The following is a 20336-nucleotide window of genomic DNA, read 5'->3' as shown; positions in this document are numbered from 1 at the left end:
GAAAAAATAGAACTATATTTATTGTATGAAATTCAACTTACATCATGTTTTTTTTATAGAGGGCACAGGTTTTGCTCTGAGTGTACCCTCCCTTGTTATTGTTCTCACCTCTAACCAACTGAAACCCCCCCCCCCTTGTCTTTGTGGTCTGTTGATGGAGACTGTTTTCTTGTTGCCGTCTGAGCGCGAGCATCATTATGGTCTTCTTAGCAGCTTCCCGCCTCAGGCATGGCGGACTTTGACCTTTTGACAAGTGCTGAACGCTGTTGTTCCTCCTACACCTCCTCTGCATGCGTCTACCCTCCCCTTCCGTTGTCTCTCCTGTAAAGTGATGCTGACACCTTACGAGCTGCAGGAACTAGCGAGGGGGCTGCATCAGATCACCCTCTGACCTACTGCAGGCACCTGCTGACTTCTGAGTTCAAATGTTGTGTTGCAACAGTTGTTGTATGCGTGAATGCTTTGTGGTTTGTGGACCTATATTTGCAGCATGGATGCGTGTTACACAATGGTCTTTCATTGAACCTGAAGACTGAGATGAACACTCAGATACCAGAGCGTTCGTAAGACCTACACTGATATAATCAATTCAGTCGACTCTGCAGAACTCAACATTTAAAGGTTTCAATTTAACCGAGTGAATATATAAATGTTTCTCTGTTTCACTGCTGTTTACTCTTCGTCTGCGGCACTTTTCATATTTAGTTTGACTTGCGTTTCTGTACAATGGAATATTTCAGTTCATTCAAATCTCCAGGCAGAACCTCCATGTCTTGTTTCGTGTGTCGCTGCCTCGCGGAGATCCTGATGAACAGAGCACACTAGGGACTGTATTAAAGTTACTAAGATGTTTTTAAAACATTTTGCAACACTCTGACCACAATTTCTCAACTGGGCTCTGATTTCAACCTCAACATGTTTACGCAGCTGAGAACATCTTTTTTTTTTTTTTTTTCAGGAAAAGGATGAGATAAAAAGAAATCTGTAAAACACCATCTCCATAATGATTTTCATATAATGAGAATATGTATTAGAAACGTGTCTCCTTATATGGCTGTGTTTTTAAATTTGAGGTTTTAGAAAACAAGCTAACATACATATATATATATATATATATTTGTATAGCACTTTTCACACCAAATAAAAGCAAAGACAAAACAGCAGATAAATTATACAAGAGGAAAACAGACATAGAACTCCAGTTAAAAGCTTAATAAAACTCCGATAATCTCCCCGACAATGAGAGGACATTTATTTGAGGCCTGCGGTTTACGAAGATGAAATGTTGAATGACCTTTGAGCGAGGAACAGGCTGCTGCTTAACTTTGATCCTTCTCTCCTCTTCCCTCTATAGAAACACTTGAGTAGTATACAGATGTGTGTGCAGTGGTTGCGGCTGTAACAGCAGCGGTTTTGGCGCTGTACAGCTTTTTTCTTGTGTGTTTTGTCTGCATCTTAAATAACCCCCATGGTTCTAAATCTGGTAGCTTTAGCCTCTTTAATCCCCCGAATCTTCAGTTTAAGCAGAGTTTCGTTGATACAAACCACTTCATAGGACAATGTGCAAGTTTCTCTTTATGCAACCCACTTAACGTTGTGATTGAAACAGGATGTGGTGTTGCTTTGTATTTCTTGTTTTCAGTACAATTATTATGGTAAAAGTCGTGACAGGGTCCAGGTAGCTGCTACTGGTGGTGCGCAGGAGGGCGGTGCTCTACAACTGAGAGGCCCCCGCTCAGTTAACCCACCCCCACCCCAGCCCATCTCTCTCTCTCTCTCTCTCGCTCTCTCTCTCTCTCTGTGTCACTCAAAGCGTCGACAGGCTTCCTGTAAAGCCCTTAGACATGGGCTGTGGTTACAAGTGGAAAATGTCACTGGGCATTTAAAAGAAGAGAGCGCGGTGAGAATGAGGAGAGAGAGGGATGAGTGTGAGTGACAGTAAGAGAGAGAGAGAGAGAGAGAGTGAAATAGTAGAATAGAAAGACAGAGACAGAAGAAAAGGAAATCATAAATTCATCTGACCAGCGGAGGAAACGATGTGTCTCCTCTCAGGGAGCTTCTGCTGCTTCCACTGACCAACACTGATCAGGTGGTGTATCACTTTTCATTTGTTCTTTATTTTTTAACTATTTATGTAAAAAAAAAACAACAAAAAAAAACAACAACACAAGACTATAAAATATTATTATTATCATTATATCGTATATATTAAATATATTGTCGCAGTATTCTTGTGATGAGTTATCTCTGTGTATTGGTGTGTTTGAACGTTTGCACCTTCAGCATCATTTCTTACAGCGTCTTTTGGCTGTTGAGTCGTCAGGTGTTGTGTAGGTTTCCTGAGCAGCCGCTGTTATTAGGAACAAGTGGTTTTGTTTCCACTGTGAATTATTTTATACCATGTATATCAGTCACAGTGACACATCTGCACCTTTCATAAAGGCGCTCGCAGTCCTACTCAGCTCAGGCTGTAAGCGGAAAAAAAACAGCAGTGACTGATGACTCAAACTGGGGACAACATGTGTGACTTAATGGGAAAATTCCTCTTCTTTGGGTCATAAATAATCGTAATCTGTGGCCTGATTTATCTACAGGAGGACTTTGGATATCAGTTCCACTTTAGTTTTATTATCAGTCATGTGTGACCACTTGTTTTTGCTCAGACTGCAACTGGAGTCAGCCACAATAAACATAAATGTCAAATAAAATAAGTGTCATGTGTACGGCCAACCAGGAAGCTCTTACTGTGACACACAGTCGGTACATTCTCTGTCGTACAGGTGCCAGTGTTTTCAGTTACTCGTCGAGATGAGTGTTCGCTCGCTGTGGATCTGGTCTTGTTTTCTCACTCTCACAAGTGTTCATCTCTAGTGCTGATGATGATTGGTACGGTTTCACAAACCAGTTCAGAAACTTCATTTCAGAAAAAATATGGAGGTAGAAACATGTGACAAAGGTTAGAAAGCTTCTGATCTTCACACGTATTCCCCAGGTTTACTTGGATATCATTTAAATGCTGCTTTTGGATCAAATGACTTTACAACAGTTTTGTTATATTTCTTGCTTTTAAATTCCACTCCGATGTATTTTATGTATTTAACCTCATATCTAATATAGAGTATGTATTGATCCTCTCTGTTCTCAGTCATATTGCGGTCATGGCCGTGGAGATGCTGTGGACCTTATTCATCCTGCCTCTGTGTTCGGCCCATGCAGCTCGCTCCCAGAACGGGTCTCAGGGTAAGAATTTATTTGTCCAGCGGGTCCATCTGAATGTCCTACATGAAGTCCAGTGAGACCAACATTATCTCTGTCTGTCTGTCTGTCTGTCTGTCTGTCTGTCTGTCTGTCTGTCTGTCTGTCTGTCTGTCTGACTGTCGTTGTGTCTCAGGTTCTCAAGGACTTTCCTGTGTGAACGACTTTGTCAACAATGTCAGCTGCACGTGGAACAGCACCGCTGCAGCTCCTGGTCTGGACTGTTGGATCCACGGTGTCAAGAAAATCTGGAAGGTCGAGAGCAACAGAAGAGTTCCTGAACTAATCGGGTAAGATAATATACAGATGTTGTATTTGTTATTGGCTGTTTAACATGTATTTGCTTCATTTTCTTGGAGATTCCATGAAGAGAAAATAAACCTGTTTGTCCCGGGGTTTGTTTGTTTGGTTTTTAACTAGTCAAAGCTGCAAGCTGAGACAACAGGGAGCCTCTCCTCCAGGCTGCAGTTTCGTCTTCGAAAATCAAGTAAGTCACCAAGATTAGATAAAATAAGAAGAGATGAGATGATATAAGATAAGATAAGATAAGATAAGATAAAATAAAATAAGAAGAGATGAGATGAGATTAGATTAGATAAGATAAGATAAAATAAAATTAGATAAAATAAAATAAGATTAGATTAGATAAGATGTACTTTTATTGCTCCCCCATAGAGGAAATTCAAATGGACACAGCAGCACAAACGAATCGCGGGGGAAACTTTTAATAAGGAAAAAAAATAAGAATAGGAACAGAATACAGAATAAATAATATAAATTAGAAATACTATTTACAATAACATACAATATATATACATATATTATTCACAAGAACATGTCAAGAGTTTCTTTACAACACTTTTGAACGAGTGTTTGATGTTTTAAAGGTTTTGTTCAGCCGTGATCCATTAATAAGATCTGCCATGAGACTTGTTCTTGCTTCTGCACATGCAGTCTCTGTCCTCACTGTTTTACTACTTACATAATGACATAATGGCTCCCTCCAGGAATTTGACTTTTATGACGTCATGCCCAACATCAGCGTGAAGTGTAACGGCAAGTTGTTGGAGATCCTCACCGACTATGAACCGTGTGAACACAGTGAGTAGCTGTAACTTCTTACTACCTCTGGTACTAAAAGACTTTTAACAAAAGTACTAATAATTTTGCTATTTTTGTCTTCGCGCACGTGTGTGTGTGTGTGTGTGTGTTTCTACAGTCAAATTGAATCCTCCAGGTGTTCCCAATGTCAGGAGCACTGCTAATGAGACCTGGATATCATGGAGTCCGGGCAGTCCTCTCTCTGACTATATCGTAACCTTTGATTTCCAAATTCAGATCAAACTAGAGAAACAGACATGGAAGGTGAGTGGCTACACGCACAGACATTTTATACAACAAAGTGTTGGAGAAATTAAAAGGTTGACTTGTGGATGGTGTTAGATGGAGCAGTAAAGGAATATTCCTCATCTGGGAATCATGAAAGTCAGAACGTCAAAGCGGTGGATCAACCGACCGACACTGACATCCCTGCAGCCGCTATTCTTGTAGCTTCTTCTTCTTTATTGTTTTTCTCATTTGTGACAAACGTTCATGTGGAAATGTACTGTCACCATCATCTCCTCTTAAGTTTAACATTAGTCACTTCCCTTCCACTGACGTCTGGTCTTAATGTTGTTGTTGTTGTTGTTGTTTATTTGGCAGGGTCTGGTTTCACACATATGTCATACAAATTCAGCTGCTACTGAACCTGTGCTCTCTATTCATGAGATGAATGACTCTGACATATTATTTGACACTGTAGTTGTTAAGATAAGAGATGGATAGGTTTAGATAAGGTTTTCAAATTGTGCCAAATTTTTATCCTTTTACAGGAGGCCAGTACTTTGTTTACACAAGCCAAAGACCTAAGAATACCTGCTTGGCAGCTAAAGGGGCACAGCCAGGTGAGGGCGAGAGTCAAGTCCAGTGGCGAGCACTGCGACAGCCTCTGGAGCAACTGGAGTCCAACAACATCTTGGTTGGGAGCGCCAGATGTGGCATCACAGGATCAAGGTAACGACAAGAAAAACCATCAAAAATTGCAAAGGATTCCGGGATGACACTCATTTTGAAATAGATAATTCTTCTTGGGTCAAAATGATCCTGGACCAGCTGGAAAATGTAGTCGTCCAGTCGGGTTCAAGTAGGGCGACCAGACCCTGGAAATGTCCCCGTTTTTAACTGTGAATTAAAACTAATGTTGCGCTTGTTTTGGCGAACAGAGGGGGCTAGCTGCTAGCCATAGCAGCTTCAAAAAATGATGCTAAAAGTACATCAAAATTATTTATCCAATTCTTTTTTTTTTTGTTGTTATCTCAAGGAAGAGAAGAGATTAGCTGGCTCACTCATTGGTCAGGAGTTCATAACCAGGCAGCAAACTAACAAAAACAAACATACCTAAAGCCCACCAGCGGGAACTTGACAAAACTGTTTTCATTTGGGAAGAAATGAAGAAGAATTTGCCTGACTGTCTGTATTGAACTTCACACGACAATATTCACAACGTGGAATACTAAAATGCTTTTGATTCTTTTGATCTGTGGACTCTTACGAACTAAATAATTGACGACTAGATAGACAATCAGACTTCTCAACTGCTTCAAAGGTAGGGAGCTGTCATTTTATATCAGTCATCCTTCACCATAGTGTATTACAGTACAACAATTACCATGGTCAAAATACATGAAACAAGGACTGTCGGCTGGTAAAAACATCGGATATTTTAATGATATATTGCCCGTCGAACTCAAATTGTCCCCGTTTTGTTTCATCTCAGAAATGTGGTCACCTCAGGTTCAAGGTCTTCACGAAGCACAGGCAGGAAAAAGAAACTCTGGGGTTGCGTCAACATCAGCTCTTGTAGGGGGAAATACCTGCATCTTACACATTGAGATGTCATCTCTCTGTTTCAGGTTGGTTTCTGGATCACACATTGCTGGTGGTGCAGGGAGTGGTGCTGAGCACGGGGCTCTTTGTTGTAGTGCTGCTCCTTTACATGAGTTGGCTGTGCAGGCGGTGAGTATACAGTGCGCTCTTCTTTGGCTTTTGTGTATCAGGTGTTTTCACGCAGTATGTCTGACATAACGGCTCTCTCGTGCTGCTTCAGGCGTCTGAAGAAGAAGGAAGTACCAAACCCGTCCAAATACTTCCCCACGCTCCACCCTGTCCACGGAGGAAATCTGAAGGTAAAAACACACGTTCTCGCCAAACATGATGCCCTTAAATTCTGCACTGCGTTTTACCACATGGAACATTTTGACACATGGTTTAGAAACTGCAGCTGTTACCACAAAATTTCATGAACTATTTAAACACACAGGTAACATAACTGTGCGGTATTCACGTGGCTTCCCACATTCAGGTGTGATGACAGGTTCCCTTCAAATTTATTATTTGAATCTCTTCATGTATTCTGTTGCTCTGTTACTGTACATGAAAGTAAGTAGTTAATGTTCAATCAATATTCAGTTACAGCGAGTACTGACCAGAACTGACCAGAGCTAAATAATGTCTTTGGTTACTGAACATGGAGTCTGATGAGACTGTAAACAGCACTGCAGCGAGACGAGGAGCAGCAGTATCATAGTGTTAATGCTGCAAAATGTGGCCGTCATAAAGGCAACAACAAGTCTTCGTTTGTCAAGGGCTTCCAGGACGAGTCATAAAAAGTGTTTTCTGATCAGCAGGACGTCATCATCGTCAGTTCCGTCCAAAACTGCGGAAAAATAGATCCGTTTTTTTATGATGTGTCAAAGAAAATATGTTTTTAGGGTGAAACTGTGAAACTTTTGTCCTCCCGTCTCAAAATTGACCCGATCTGTTGTTTGACCGTTTATAAAATATGTATAAGTATAAAATTATTACCCAATAATTGCATCACACCTTTTAAGTCGACTTCATTACTGCGACTTTTACACTTTCTTTTTAAATTTTATGGTCAATAAACCTCATTTACATAAAAATATACCTTGTTTTTGATTTAAAACAAACTAAATTTTGAATTATTTTGACTGTGGTTACAATCAGAAGAACATATGTTGATGGATTATCACAGACAGGTACAGGATACTGTTTTGAAACCATTCAGTAGTGTGATCCGTTGTAGTGGCCACGTCAAATTTGACCCGAGAAAACGACAGATGCTATAAATTTGAATAAAACACCCAAAACTCAATCAGCAAATTTTCAAAAAGTTTAGTAAGGAACCATCCGTGTTATTTTCAGTTTACATGAATTTACATGAGAGAAACCAGATTTCTGATTTGAAAACAGTTTACATCTGACCCGAGGACAACAGGAGGGTGTGGGAAACATCACACTTTGAATTAAGTTGGTGAGATGATCATTACAGTAGTAAACATGTGGTTGATCTTAACAGTTGTGGTCATATGGCATTTTCGAGCACTTGCACGAACAGATGACGCTATTGTTTGTCAGGGGGTCTCCACGGGGATTTTTTTTTATCTCATTGTGGGGGGAGGGGTTCAATGCTGGGACCACTCTTATTCTCTATATTCACTCTTGTCTCCGTGGTAATTCTATAAACCTATCCTGTCTTACATTTAAAAAATCAGGTCTATTAGATGCTTATAAAAGTCAGTTTAAGGTGTCGACGAGCACTAACACATATAACGTCTTCTGTGGCTCTGGTTTGTCCAGTCTGAGAAAATAACCCAGACGATGTCATTAGGGGTTTTTTGTCTTGGGCTTGTAGACTGCAAATTTATAAAAGAAAGCTTGTGTTTTGGAGCTTGAGACATTTATTAGAGATGAAGGTTAGGATATCTCGCTCTCTGCTGCTTCCATTTTGATGATGCTTTTTATTTAAAAAAATAAGAAAAGCTCTTTCTGTCAAAAAGCTGTTCCTTGATCCCAACCTCATTGAAAGATTTAGAGCAAAGTCATGCAAATGTTTTAAACCTCTCATCTAAACCTTTAAGGAAGCGTGGCTAGGGTCCAATCACTTTTGAACTTTACAGACACTGAAATTATCATGAGTCTTTTGCTATCATCTTCTAATGCAAGTCTCCCTCACCCCGACAAGCAGGATGCTGATGACACCCTCGCCTATTTTCAGTCCGCAGCTCGGGTTCCTGATTACCAGGAAAAAGGAAAGAGCTGTAGCCACAGTTTGTCCCAGATTAGTGAAATCAAAATTTGAAACCACAAAAGAACATGTTTCCTTGTGTGGTTTGTCTGTTGCTTGTATTTGAAACATCACTGACAGATAAACTCCCCAAAACACTCACGTATGTTATCAGGACATTCTTGACTGTCGTGTCGTTGCTCAGGTGTGGTTTTCTTGTCTAAATGTCTTTCTTCTTTTTTCCTAGAAATGGCTGAATCCTCTGTCGGCCTCTGAATCGTTCTTCACAGCTCAGCCGTGCGACCACATCTCCCCGGTGGAGTTGTGTGAAAGCTGGGATGTGGTGCCTTCCACCTCTCCCTCCACCAGCTCCACCTGCGCTCTGCTTCACTCCCGGAGCTACCCCACCGCTGGCTCCGACACTAGCGGGGTTGTCGATAATTCCTCCTCCTCCTCATCCTGCTTCTCTAACTTGGGTTATTTCATGTCCAACGCCTCCAGCGGCTTGGCTCGAACTGACCCCGGTCCTGCCTACTTCACCTATCAGGATGATTTCCACAATCTGCACGACAACCTCCACTTCTCCCTCTGCCCCTCCTTCACCGGCCTCCGAGTCTACGAGAGCCTGAAGAGGGAGCCGCAGAGCCCAGACTCCGGCTTTGGCATCGGACAGGAAGATGAGAAGGGCAAGGAAGATGAGAAGGGCGTGCGTGTAGAGGAGGGGTCAGACGACCGCCAGAGCTCACCCCTTCTTATCCTCCCTCTGCATCTTTCTTCCTGGGCGTGCCCTCCTTCCTCCCCTCCACCCCCTCCTCATCCTCCCAGTCTAACTCAGATACGCTCTGACAGCCAGGAGGTGGATGATGAACCTGAGGCGGCTACTGGTGAAAGCTACGCAGCCTGGCCCGTGGCTGGTTCCATGTGCAGGTCTTCCTCGATGCCCGTTGAGCCCTGTAAGACGGGCTACCTCACCCTCAAAGAACTACAGACCACATTCAGCAATAAATCCATCTGAAAACGTCTGTGACAACATTTGAAATTGAATCTGTGTTTACATCACGAAGCAAACCTGACAGATTGATGTGTGTTGCAGTTTGATTTGGAGCATATTGGGAGGGTTCTCTGCATTTATATATATATTTCATTATTATTATTCATTTTGGTCACTTGGAGGCAGCAGAACAAGCTGACAAGTGACACATTATCACCTCATTAAGTTGTTATGGTTAACTCGTTAGCAGGTGGGGTTGTGTTTCTGGTCCCCTGGTGAATTCAAGTCCAATATTTACAACCCTTTCAGCTCTGTTTTGGTCTCACTAACTCCTGAGGGAAACATCTGGCTCTTGAGCTGCTAAATTCTCCACTGTGTTCAGAAGCTAAGTCACTAACTTGGTGGTGTTGGACATGTAGCGTACGGTGGGTTAAACAAGCTTCATAAGAGCGTTCAGCCAAAACAGTAAAAAGTCGTGAGCCAGAAAACCAAAACAAGCTGAAAGAGGCTGAAAAAACTACGTATGACCTGAACATTTCACATCACATGTTATCCTTCGATTCCCTGCATCTATACAAACTTAGATTTTTAATAATCAGATAATCAGATACTGTAGCTTGTTACAAAGTGCTACTTAGGTTGCATTGATTAAAAAAAACAAACAAACAAACAAACAAAAAACGTAGATAGCATTACTTCAGCACTGTCACTGTTCAGACACAACCACTGAAGGTTCTGGCTCTGGGTCTTTTGCTGTGATTATTGCTGAAATCAGTTACGGTGCAGGAATGTGTCATGATGTGATTAGATAAGATATATACATGTAAAACATCAAGAGATTAAAGAACAACCCGACCTTTCAGAAACAAACCGGAAATATTTAAAGCTGAAGTATTTTTGAATAATTAATTCTTCAGTTTCAGTCAGCTTTGTTTGGCGTTAGTGTTAAAAAATATATGTAATAAAATTGCAGAGTATGAAAGTGCTGTCAGTTATTAATGATACCATCTTAAAAATACTTATTACTTTAACCTGTATCCTACAAAGACACGTGCTGTGAGAGCTCTTTCAAACTACTAATAAAAATCTTTATTCCTGCAGGCAGATCTAGGATTTTGAGAGCAGTGGGACGGGAGTCAGAAGTGCTTTGATTATATGAATATAGTGATAAATTACTTTTAATAGACATGTAATTGTTACTTTAGAGAGAAGACATTATAGTATATGACGTCTGTTATCGCTTGTGCTCTGAGCTGATGTTTAACTCTATAGAAACAGTTAAGCGTTAAACTGACTGTTTTTTTTCACTTACATTGATTTACCATCAAAGGAAAGGCAGCTGGTTTGCCACTGATGTTTTTGTAAGTCATTTGTTGTCATTTGTTTGAACCTCATGCAAGAAATCAAATCATTAATCATCAATTTATCATCATTTCAGAAGCAGATCCACTCCACAGTAATAACTGCACCCGGTAAACTTTTGCTATCCACAGTGAAAAAGTCTCTTAACACATTAAGGACCATGTTTTTTTTTTAAATGACTGCTTATTCTACATTCATGTAAATCAATGAGGTCAGTGATAAATGTTGCTAATCTTCGCTGCTCCACACACGCAGTATATTTCCGTTGCACTCAGTGACATCTGTGCAGAGACCAAACAAAATAAAAGCTCTGGTAGAAATGGGTCACCCTTTGACTTCCTGTGTTGCGTGGAACGAGGGCTGAGGGGTGGGCATGTGAGCCGCCGTGAGGAGGCGTGTGAGAGAGACACCTTCACTTCTCTTTCTGTGTGTGTGTGTGTGTGCGTGTGTGTGTGCGTGTGTGTGTGTGTGTTGTTTATATGTCCTGTCAGGTGGTCGTGGTACATTTATGTGTGTGTGTGTGTGTGTGTGTGTGTGAGAGAGAGAGAGAGAGCGAGTGAGCATGTGTATTAGAGTGTGGTTTGACATTTAACTCTGACACAGCCAGCGACATCCGCTCACCTCACAGAGAATTTACAATATTTAGCCATGACAGTAAGAAACCACACAACATGCTGCTTTTCATCAGTGTCTCTACAATCTCCTCTTTCCATTTCACAACAGCTTCACACGTTAAACTTCACACCCGAGTTATGTCGAGCTGTTCCACTGAATTACACAACATTTGATATAAAGAGAGGCGTTCTGCTCATCTGCTTAGTTTTACCTGTTACTGAGAAATGGTGCAATCCAGGATGAATTTACATCAGTCTAAATGTCAAAGACAGAAACACTGAATCACACACACTGAATATGAATTTCCCCTCAGGCATAAATAAAGTTATCTATCTATCTATTTATCTATCTATCTATCTATCTATCTATCTATCTATCTATCTATCTATCTATCTATCTATCTATCTATCTATCTATCTATCTATCTATCTATCTATCTATCTATCTATCTATCTATCTAATGGCTTAGAGTGAGAAACAATAACTCCAAGTTTTACCTTTAAAACTGTCACAAATATATAAAAAAAGATCTGCAGGTTCATTCATCAAAACTGCAAAGAATAAACATTTTATTGATAATCAATAACAGATAGAGACAAGAGTTAGAGTTCACAGAGAAAACTTCACAATCATATCATGTAGTTTGTATAAATGACCAACAGTAAAAAGTTAAAAACACTAACACTTGGTCAAAACAACTCAAAATTGTTTTATACCAATGAATTCTGGGTAAAATTAGTTCAGTTCTGCATCTGTATCATAAGATTTGACTCTTTATTTTTTGTGTGAATGACTGTTGACACGTCTGGTTTGTATCCCAGAGCAGATTGAAGTATCTCTGGTGTACTTTGTTCAGTCTACCACTAGGTGACTCTTCCTCCTCCTCCTCTTCTTCTTTTTCTTCGTCCTCTGGGATCTATTTGGTGTCAACCCTCAGAGTTTGTTTTGGATCTAACCCACGGAGAACTGGGGAGGACGTGAGGTCGAGCTGACCGTCTGGAGGAGAAACAGATACCACTGCTATCAGAAGGAGGAGACACCGGATCAGTCACAACCACCACAGGAGCCAAACCCTGGTGAGGGCCGGCGTGAGAAACAACAGCAGCAGATCCATCAGCTTGTTTATTGACTGGAAAACAAACAGAAGTTTAACAGTTGTTTTTCTTTTCTTTTTGTTCATTAAATATGTTCATGTATTTTTGCACTGAGCCTGCTTGACTATAATCTTCTTTGATAAGAAACAGATGGTCTTGAAGCAACTGCAAGTTTCATTTTCTCCATAATGATTCTTGACCTTTCTATAGTTTCTGTTTGGTTTAAAGCAACAGTTCAACATTTTTAGAAATACACTTTCTTGAGGAGAGTTAGATGGGAAGATTAATACCAATCTTGTGTCTGTATGGTAACTATAATGCTAGAATATGCAACTGTTAACTTAGCTTAGCTTAGCTTAGCACAAAGAATAGAGATGGGGAGCTAGCCTGGCTCTGTTTGTCTAAAAAAAACAAGAATTAATTGTTTTATGGGGGAAAATATGACAGACTATTTCTTAGCCATGTGCAGTTAGCAAGCAAACAAGTTACAGCTTCCTGCAAAGAAAAAGTCCAACAATAACAAGTTGTTAACAAGTTGATTATTGAGCTCTGGAGGCTGGTTGGGAAGTTTTGTTATATTGTTGGACAGAGCCAGGCTAACTGTTTCCCCCTGTTTCCAGTCTTTGTGCTAAGCTAAGCTAAGCTAACTGGCTGCTGGCTGTATACGCAGACTTGATAGAGGTCTTTAAAAAAAAGAAAGAAGTGAATTAACATATTTCCTCAAATGTCAGATTGTTTTAAAGTAATATTACAGCATCACACCCCCCTGCTTGAAAAAAATGGCTTCATTTGAAAAAAACAAAAAGAAATCCAACCGTCTCGAATGAATTTAACCTGACTCTGAACTCAGAAACTCAAAGGGAGAAAAACATCACTGACTCAATCAAAACAGAGGAGACAGTTAGGTGATAAAACCTGCAGGAACAATCGTCTTCTCATGAGTCATTCGGATAAACTACCGGCTTAAATTTACTACATGGTAAGTTACTATAAATGTGTGCATGCAGAGAAATGCTTTATAACCACATGGGTTACTCATATTCTCGTGAGCATTAAGTTTGTCCACCAGCCTGCGGACCAGCTGACCGTGTTCTTTGTTTTTTCCTGAGCTAAACCACAAGAAATCTGAACTCACCTCTGGTATCCAAATTTGAATGCAAGTCCCCATACTTATGTCAACCACTAACAATATGTTTCTGGGGGGAAAAATGCGGGTGGGATTGTGGGAGTCAAAAAAAAAAAAAAGAAATCTGCCTGGGGCCCTGAAAGTCTCCAGTCGGGTTTATGAGCTGTAAGAATGAGCTGCTGTACTGTGATCAGGAATCACCACATCCAGGTGTCAGGGAAAATGGCTCACCTGGGTTCAGAGATGCTGCTGCTGCTGCTGCTGCTGCTCATAAAGTTGATACCAAACACAGAGATAAATGAGACGCCAGATTTAAGAGTCTTAAATACCACCTGAAAGATCACCAGAGGAGGATTAGTTCACACAGAGAGGGATGACAGAGTTATGAGCTGCACTGGAGAACCAGAGTCTGAGTCCTGAAGGCAGCAGATAGTAGATGTTTACAGGAGGACGGCGTCAACTGCATCGGGAGGCAGTTTACATTGGCCAGAAAAAAAAACTGAGGAATGTTCTTCTTATGTAATGTCAGAACAATCTATGAAACCTCAACCCTTGAGACCCACTGGGGATAATGTTCAACAGCTGTTGCTCATGCACATGTGCACAAATCCTGCCTCAGCCTCCACTTGTTCAGCAGCACGGCTCATAGAATAGTTAGTTGGACTTATTTCACACAATGACGTGATGATGAGCTGCACTGGACGGTGGATGAACGCAGGGTTGAGTGTATTTGCGAGAAGATTAACAAGATATGAAATAATCTTTGCTTTTTTATTGCGTAATACTGGATAGTTTAACCACTTCAGACGTCCAAAAAACCATAAAACTGAATCAATCACTACTCGGTTGCGTTGCCAACAGCTCGTACACGTGCAAGCCGTTTAGCTTAGCATAAAGAGTGGAAACACTCAAAGGCATCTGAAGCTCACTCATTACCACGTTATACCGTCTTTGCTCACTCCGTACAAAACAGAAACCTAAAAAATGCTAAGCTAAGATAACCTTCTGGAAGTAGCCGTATATTTAACAGAGTGGATTGAGAGTGGTGTCCATCTTCTGATCCAACGTATTCCTTTAGTGGGTAACAAATCAAACTAAATTAAAACCCACTGCCTCAAAAGATAACACCATTAAAGGAGCTATTTGTACATTTTGTCATTGCTACATAGCCGCTGTTAGCATTAACACCTGTTGCTGAGAGCTTCAGCTGTCGTTGCGTTTACCAGAGGTTAGCACAACCTGGGGCGACTGGACTGGTGCTAGCTGGTTAGCATGCTAACTTCAGCGTAGATAGATAGAAATAGAAGCAAAACAACAATTTCCTCTGGGTTTGTAAAGGAATGAAGTTTGATGCTGAACTCACAACGTTTCTTCTACACTGGTAAACAGTAAACAGCTGTTGATGCTAACGTTAGCTACCTAGCAATTGCAAAAACATACAAATATCTGCTTTAAAGAAAGGGGCAGTTCCATGTTTTTTTTTTGCCCAATGAGCTAATTTTGTGCAGACACATGGTAAGATTTTCTGTGGGTAATTTTTCCATTCATCCGGTTTGATAAACTATGATGTATGATGTCTAATTAAATCTGTTAATAACATTCTATCTTAATTGTCATCTGCCTTGCAGCAGCACGAAGCACCGATCACACACACCCTCCGTGGTCACCTGTCTTCTTATTCTTCCTGCAGTTTCCATCCATCATTCTCTTCGTCCCCCCCCCCCCTCTGTCCTATTATGTGATTGTCTTGCATTTTCTCTGTCATCTCCCTCCCTCCAAAGACAAACCTGACACAGAACAGAACAGGAGTCTGACCCAGATCCTGCATTTTTTTTGCATTAGTCTCTCTCTCTCTCTCTCTCTCTCTCTCTTTCTCTCTCTCTCTCTCTCTCTCTCTCTCTCTCTCCCTCTCTCTCTCTCTCTCTCTCTCTCCTTGCAGCTGCAGCAGATGGGGGGTATGGAGGAATTCAGCACAGAGGAAATACAGACCCAGGGGCAAACGAACCGGACTTTCCATAACATAAATAGACCCGTGCAGACATTTCCACAATTGCACCCTACACATTTTTGTGGCTTTGGCAGCTTTAGCAGCTGAACATACGTTTTGTTTCCTCTATGTTTGATTATGATTTTAGAGTCAAATCAGTAGACGGACACTTGTTGCCAGAGTCTGCAAGAGACTAGGAGGGATTTATAGGAAACGTCTCACAACTCACTCACGCACAGACAGAGACAGAGAGAGGGAGTGTCTCTCTCCTCCGTCCTCTGTCTTCTCAGCGGACTGAAGCGGCTGCAGAGACGTCAACGAGGTGAGGTCGATTCATGTACAGATCTCAGTTACCAGCTGGGTGCATGACGGGGGGAGTTTATGTTGTTTCTGGCGACTCGGTTATGAGTCTTGACCGGGCTCCACACTTTAAATATAGAAACAGGCTTGTGCAGTGTAGTTAATGCATGGCAATCTGCAAAATGCACATTCGTTTTCATTGCTGCATCTCACGGGATGTCCCTGCGTGTACTGACTAAACGTGGACTTTAAAGCTAAAATACAAATTTGCAATTTAAAACAAGTGAAAATCAAGGTGTACACAGATGCCTCCAGACAGGACATAAATGCATGCAGTGTGTAGCATATCTGATGTACAAGTTTCCAGTTTCAAGTAGGGGTTTCCACAAAGAAACAGTTATGTAATATCTCTGGTCAGTGTATGAGCCACATCAAACGCACTGAATGACCATCTGTGCTTCAGTCTGGAAATCTCAGCAGAGCCTCAACACAAGTAGCAGATTTTCACTGCAAGATAAACGACAAATACAGAAAACACCAATGATAATATTTTCACTGAATATGCACCACACAGCTGCAAAACTGCCGTTGCAAATGCACACACAACCTGCCGGTGGACACAAAGGTGAGAGTGTGGTAAACACACAGTAACGAGACGAGAGATGGAGACAGAAATCTCATCAGAGTAAATGACAAATACAAACAAATTCTTACTCGGGAGAGAAAATGGCACGAGGCAGTAAAGACAGTCTGAACCTGCTGGATTTGAAAAGAGCCTTAAGATGACGTCTGTGGTGATTTGGCACGATAAAAATAAAGTAAAAAAAAAAAAAGAAAGCAATGACTCCAAACCTCCAAACAGAGGAGCCAAACACACAAACGGCTGCGTCCATGTCTTTCTCTGTTCATTCTGTGTCTTCTTGCACAAATATTAAGAGTCGCTTCAAACAAACAAGACAGCGACCGGTGCCGCTGGTTTAATGTCCTCCGTTTCTACCAAACACAATCAGGGGAAAGTTCCAGACGGGAGCTGAGCTGCCAGCAAACACAGTCGCTCCAAGACCTTTTTCTTCTCCTCGTAAAGGGAAAACTTTAATCATAAATGTTTGTAACGTTTAGAATCTCTCTCTCTCTGTGTGTGTGTGTGTGTGTGTGTGTGTTTCTTTTACTGAGCATCAGTCATGTATGCAGGATGTAACTCTCAGTATGGATGCAGCTGTCCTATGTAAACACAGCAGCACACGCTGTTCCAGTTCCAGTTCACAGAGACGGGCTGATCACTGCAGTCTGGCAGACGGCCCAAACTTTTCCACTGAAACATTCTCTCTCTCTCTCTCTCTGACTTTCTCTGGGTTAAAACCATCATTCCTTCCTGAGCTAATAGTTGATGAGCTATGGGTCGTCTGCGGGGTCATTTGTCATGTCGCTCCGCCTTCGCCCCATTTTTATGTCATTGCCTTTACTTTCGGGATTTGGATGAGAAGCACATTAGTTTTCTTTGAGGCACCGTCTGTTAGAGCCGGCTCTGTGACACATGTATATACATGAGCAGAGATCAACCAGTGAAATGTCACTCTCTCAGTGCAATCCACCTTCAGTATTTTCACTGGCTCACGGTCGAAGATTCCTCTTCCTCTTTTCCACTGCTCTGGGAATCACATCTAGAATGATCTTATTTTCTGAGCAGCTGCTGAAAGAATCATATTTCGGCATTGTTACATAAATTGAATGGTGCGTGCTTCAGTGCTGGTGCAGCTAATGGTATTTTCTACTGGTTATTAAATGTTGTGCCAAGTAGCATTCAGTCACCTGGAAGGTGCACAACAGATCCTTTGTTTTAAGTGAAAGAACTTCAGATCTCTGTGGCACCAGTCTTCACTGGACGTCTGCTCCAGGTGGCGGTTCAATCTCCTGATAGTTTCCTCTGCGCTGACTCTGTAGGAACAGCCATGTTGGGTGTCCTCCTCATTCTGTCCCTCTGCTCCCTGGTGGCCCTGGTGCCTCCCCCGAGTGCTGCTGCCCTCTGCAAGCACTGCTGTGACGACCTGGAGCCAGCAGAGGGCAGCGGAGCCGAGCCGGCCGCCCGAGGGTTCAGCCATGTGCCGGAGGTCCGCACCTACATCAACATGACCATCCTCAAAGGTGACTCCTACTCGTCTGCTGCTGCTGTGCACAGTCATACTGGTTCCAGAGGGTTTCAAGCACATTACAATAAAATATTTAAGTTTAAAGGTGGTGAGAAGTACTGGGAGAGCAAAGCTATGGAGCACCATCAGAGAGGACAGCTACCTAAATATATAAAAACATTTTTGCTGTCTTCTTATTTAATGATTTATTGTTTTATTCATTATTTTATCTCATTTTACATTAATGTTTTTCATGTTTTTCATTTTAGATCAAAGCTTTAAATATGTTTTTATTGTTGTGAAGCACTTTGTGTTACATTTGTGGTATGAAAGTTGCTGCACATCCTGCCTGTGGCTGGACTTACTCATCGTTCTGTAAACTTTAGAAAATCATATTTTGGAGATAACAGAGGAGTTTCCAAACCGTGGGCTTCGCTTTTGAAATGGAAAAAAAAAAATCTTGTTTGTCAAACGTACAGAATTTCTTTATGTGACAAAAAGGGTTCGGCTCCTTTTCTGGACATGAAGTCGTGCGGGTCATTGGACACCAGAGACAAAGACAACACACCAGGTCCTGTGTCTCTGAGCGTCTTGACTGTTTCCGATGACCCCAGACTTCTGTTGTCTTGAACTGAAGCAGGGAGAAAATGTGGCGGATAATTCACAAAGTACACGCTTCTTTTCACCTTTTCTTCTTTCACTCCGTCTCTTGTGAACTTTTAAAGCAAGTATGACTCATATCATTGTGTGTAGGTGACAAAGGAGATCGTGGCGACAGAGGGACACCAGGTAAAGCTGGACAGGAAGGCCCATCGGGCGCCGTTGGACCCAGTGGCACAAAAGGCGCTAAGGGCCAGGCGGGGCCTCCAGGAGACCCCTGCAAAGTCCAGTACTCCGCCTTCTCTGTTGGCCGTCGCAAATCCCTCCACAGCCTGGAGTCCTACCAGGCGCTGGTGTTCGACACGGTCTTTGTCAACCTCGACGGCCACTTCGACATGTTCGGCGGGAAGTTCCTCTGCCGCATCCCGGGGATCTACTTCTTCAACGTCAACATTCACACGTGGAACTTCAAGGAGACGTATCTGCACATCATGCAGAACGACAGGGAGCAGGCCATCGTGTACGCCCAGCCCAGCGACCGCTCCATCATGCAGAGTCAGAGCCTGATGCTGCAGCTGGAGCCGGACGACGAGGTGTGGGTGCGACTGTACAAGAGGCAGCGGGAGAACGCCATCTACAGTGACGACGTAGATGTCTACATCACTTTCAATGGGTACCTCATCAGAGCGAGTGTGGAGGAGTAACGAGGAGGAAGACAAGCTGAGGATGTCGCTCTGTAATTGTTAGATAAAAGGCGTCCAGCTGCTGATTCAGCGACACATCTGCAGTGAACTGAAAACACTCAGTACCCCAAAGGAAAAGTCTCAGAATATGTGGATTCATTCTCTGTATCTCTCTGATTGGATATCATAACAACAGAACAGGAGTCTTTGATTCCTCATTACACACAGTAACAACATTATTGATTTAAAAAAAAAAAAAAGGACATAATTTGTCATGTGTAATTTGTAATGACAGAATAATGAAAATGGAAAGATGGCTGATATTTAGTATTGTCACTCAAGCGATGATTTATAGTAGCATATGGTAAGAACAAGTACACTACACTACATTTGGTGCTAAAACATGGTGCTAACTGAATTTTTGTTGTGTAGAATATGGAATAAAAGGGCAGTTTTGACTCAATGTGACTTTGTGAAACTGAAGCATAATGTTCTCTACAGGAAGATCTCATGTTTTGGACTGATTTACTATTATATGGACTGTCTCATGTCCTGCTTTTAAAGTGTACTTGAATGCGTCGTGCTAAACAACAAACGGCAAAAGCAAAGACAGGTAAAGGCAGCGGCTCATGACCTGGACTATAAATCTTAACTCCATATACTGTATGTACGAGCTGCTGGGCAATTTAATTTCTCCAAGAGGATGAATAAAGTATCTATCTATCTATCTATCTATCTATAGATATTGTTGGAATCTTTTTTTTTGTGTTTGTCTGTTGTCGAATGTGGTTTCCCGCCAGGATCGAGCAGGTGGTGGTGATGTTCGCTCGCAAAGAGCATCAACCATTGTTGCATTTCAAGACGGGGCTAGCTGGTTAGCATGCTAGCTGGTTTCTACTCTAACATATAGCACCTTTAAACGTTAAAACAGTTCAGACTAAACCACATAAAGTACTGGGTGTGAAGTTTTCTGATATTAATGACTCTGACATCATCCCTTAATCAACATATAGATCAATGTTTATTAATATCGGTGCATTAATTAGAAGAAACAGAACCACTATCACTT

At 41.7% G+C, this 20336-nt stretch overlaps 2 protein-coding genes across 3 annotated transcripts; both read left to right on the top strand.

Annotated features, from left to right (window-relative positions):
- Positions 1 to 1838: 1838 nt before the first annotated feature.
- On the top strand, positions 1839 to 11060 carry il2rb (interleukin 2 receptor, beta). 2 transcript variants are annotated; one of them, XM_023395787.2, is made up of 10 exons: positions 1839 to 2089; positions 3146 to 3240; positions 3392 to 3545; positions 3676 to 3742; positions 4263 to 4356; positions 4475 to 4620; positions 5130 to 5310; positions 6210 to 6312; positions 6404 to 6482; positions 8631 to 11060. In XM_023395787.2, the coding sequence occupies exons 2-10, from the start codon at positions 3159 to 3161 to the stop codon at positions 9396 to 9398; spliced, it is 1674 nt and encodes a 557-aa protein (XP_023251555.1). In that variant the 5' UTR covers positions 1839 to 2089; positions 3146 to 3158; the 3' UTR covers positions 9399 to 11060. The 2 variants fall into 2 exon arrangements, with proteins under 2 accessions (XP_023251555.1, XP_023251556.1); XM_023395788.2 differs by having other exon boundaries at positions 1840 to 2089; positions 3401 to 3545.
- Positions 11061 to 15530: 4470 nt separating this feature from the next.
- Positions 15531 to 20008, top strand: c1qtnf6a (C1q and TNF related 6a). Its single transcript, XM_023395770.2, has 3 exons — positions 15531 to 15880; positions 17800 to 18000; positions 18738 to 20008. Exons 2-3 carry the CDS (start codon positions 17808 to 17810, stop codon positions 19286 to 19288), a joined length of 744 nt encoding a protein of 247 aa, XP_023251538.1. The 5' UTR covers positions 15531 to 15880; positions 17800 to 17807; the 3' UTR covers positions 19289 to 20008.
- Positions 20009 to 20336: the final 328 nt, after the last annotated feature.

This window comes from Seriola lalandi, unplaced genomic scaffold (assembly GCF_002814215.2).
Source record: "Seriola lalandi dorsalis isolate HSWRI2012SDOR001 ecotype SW California unplaced genomic scaffold, Sedor1 jcf7180002054969, whole genome shotgun sequence".
NCBI classification, from domain to species: Eukaryota; Metazoa; Chordata; class Actinopteri; order Carangiformes; family Carangidae; genus Seriola; species Seriola lalandi.
This window is presented reverse-complemented; position numbering and strand designations above follow the sequence as displayed.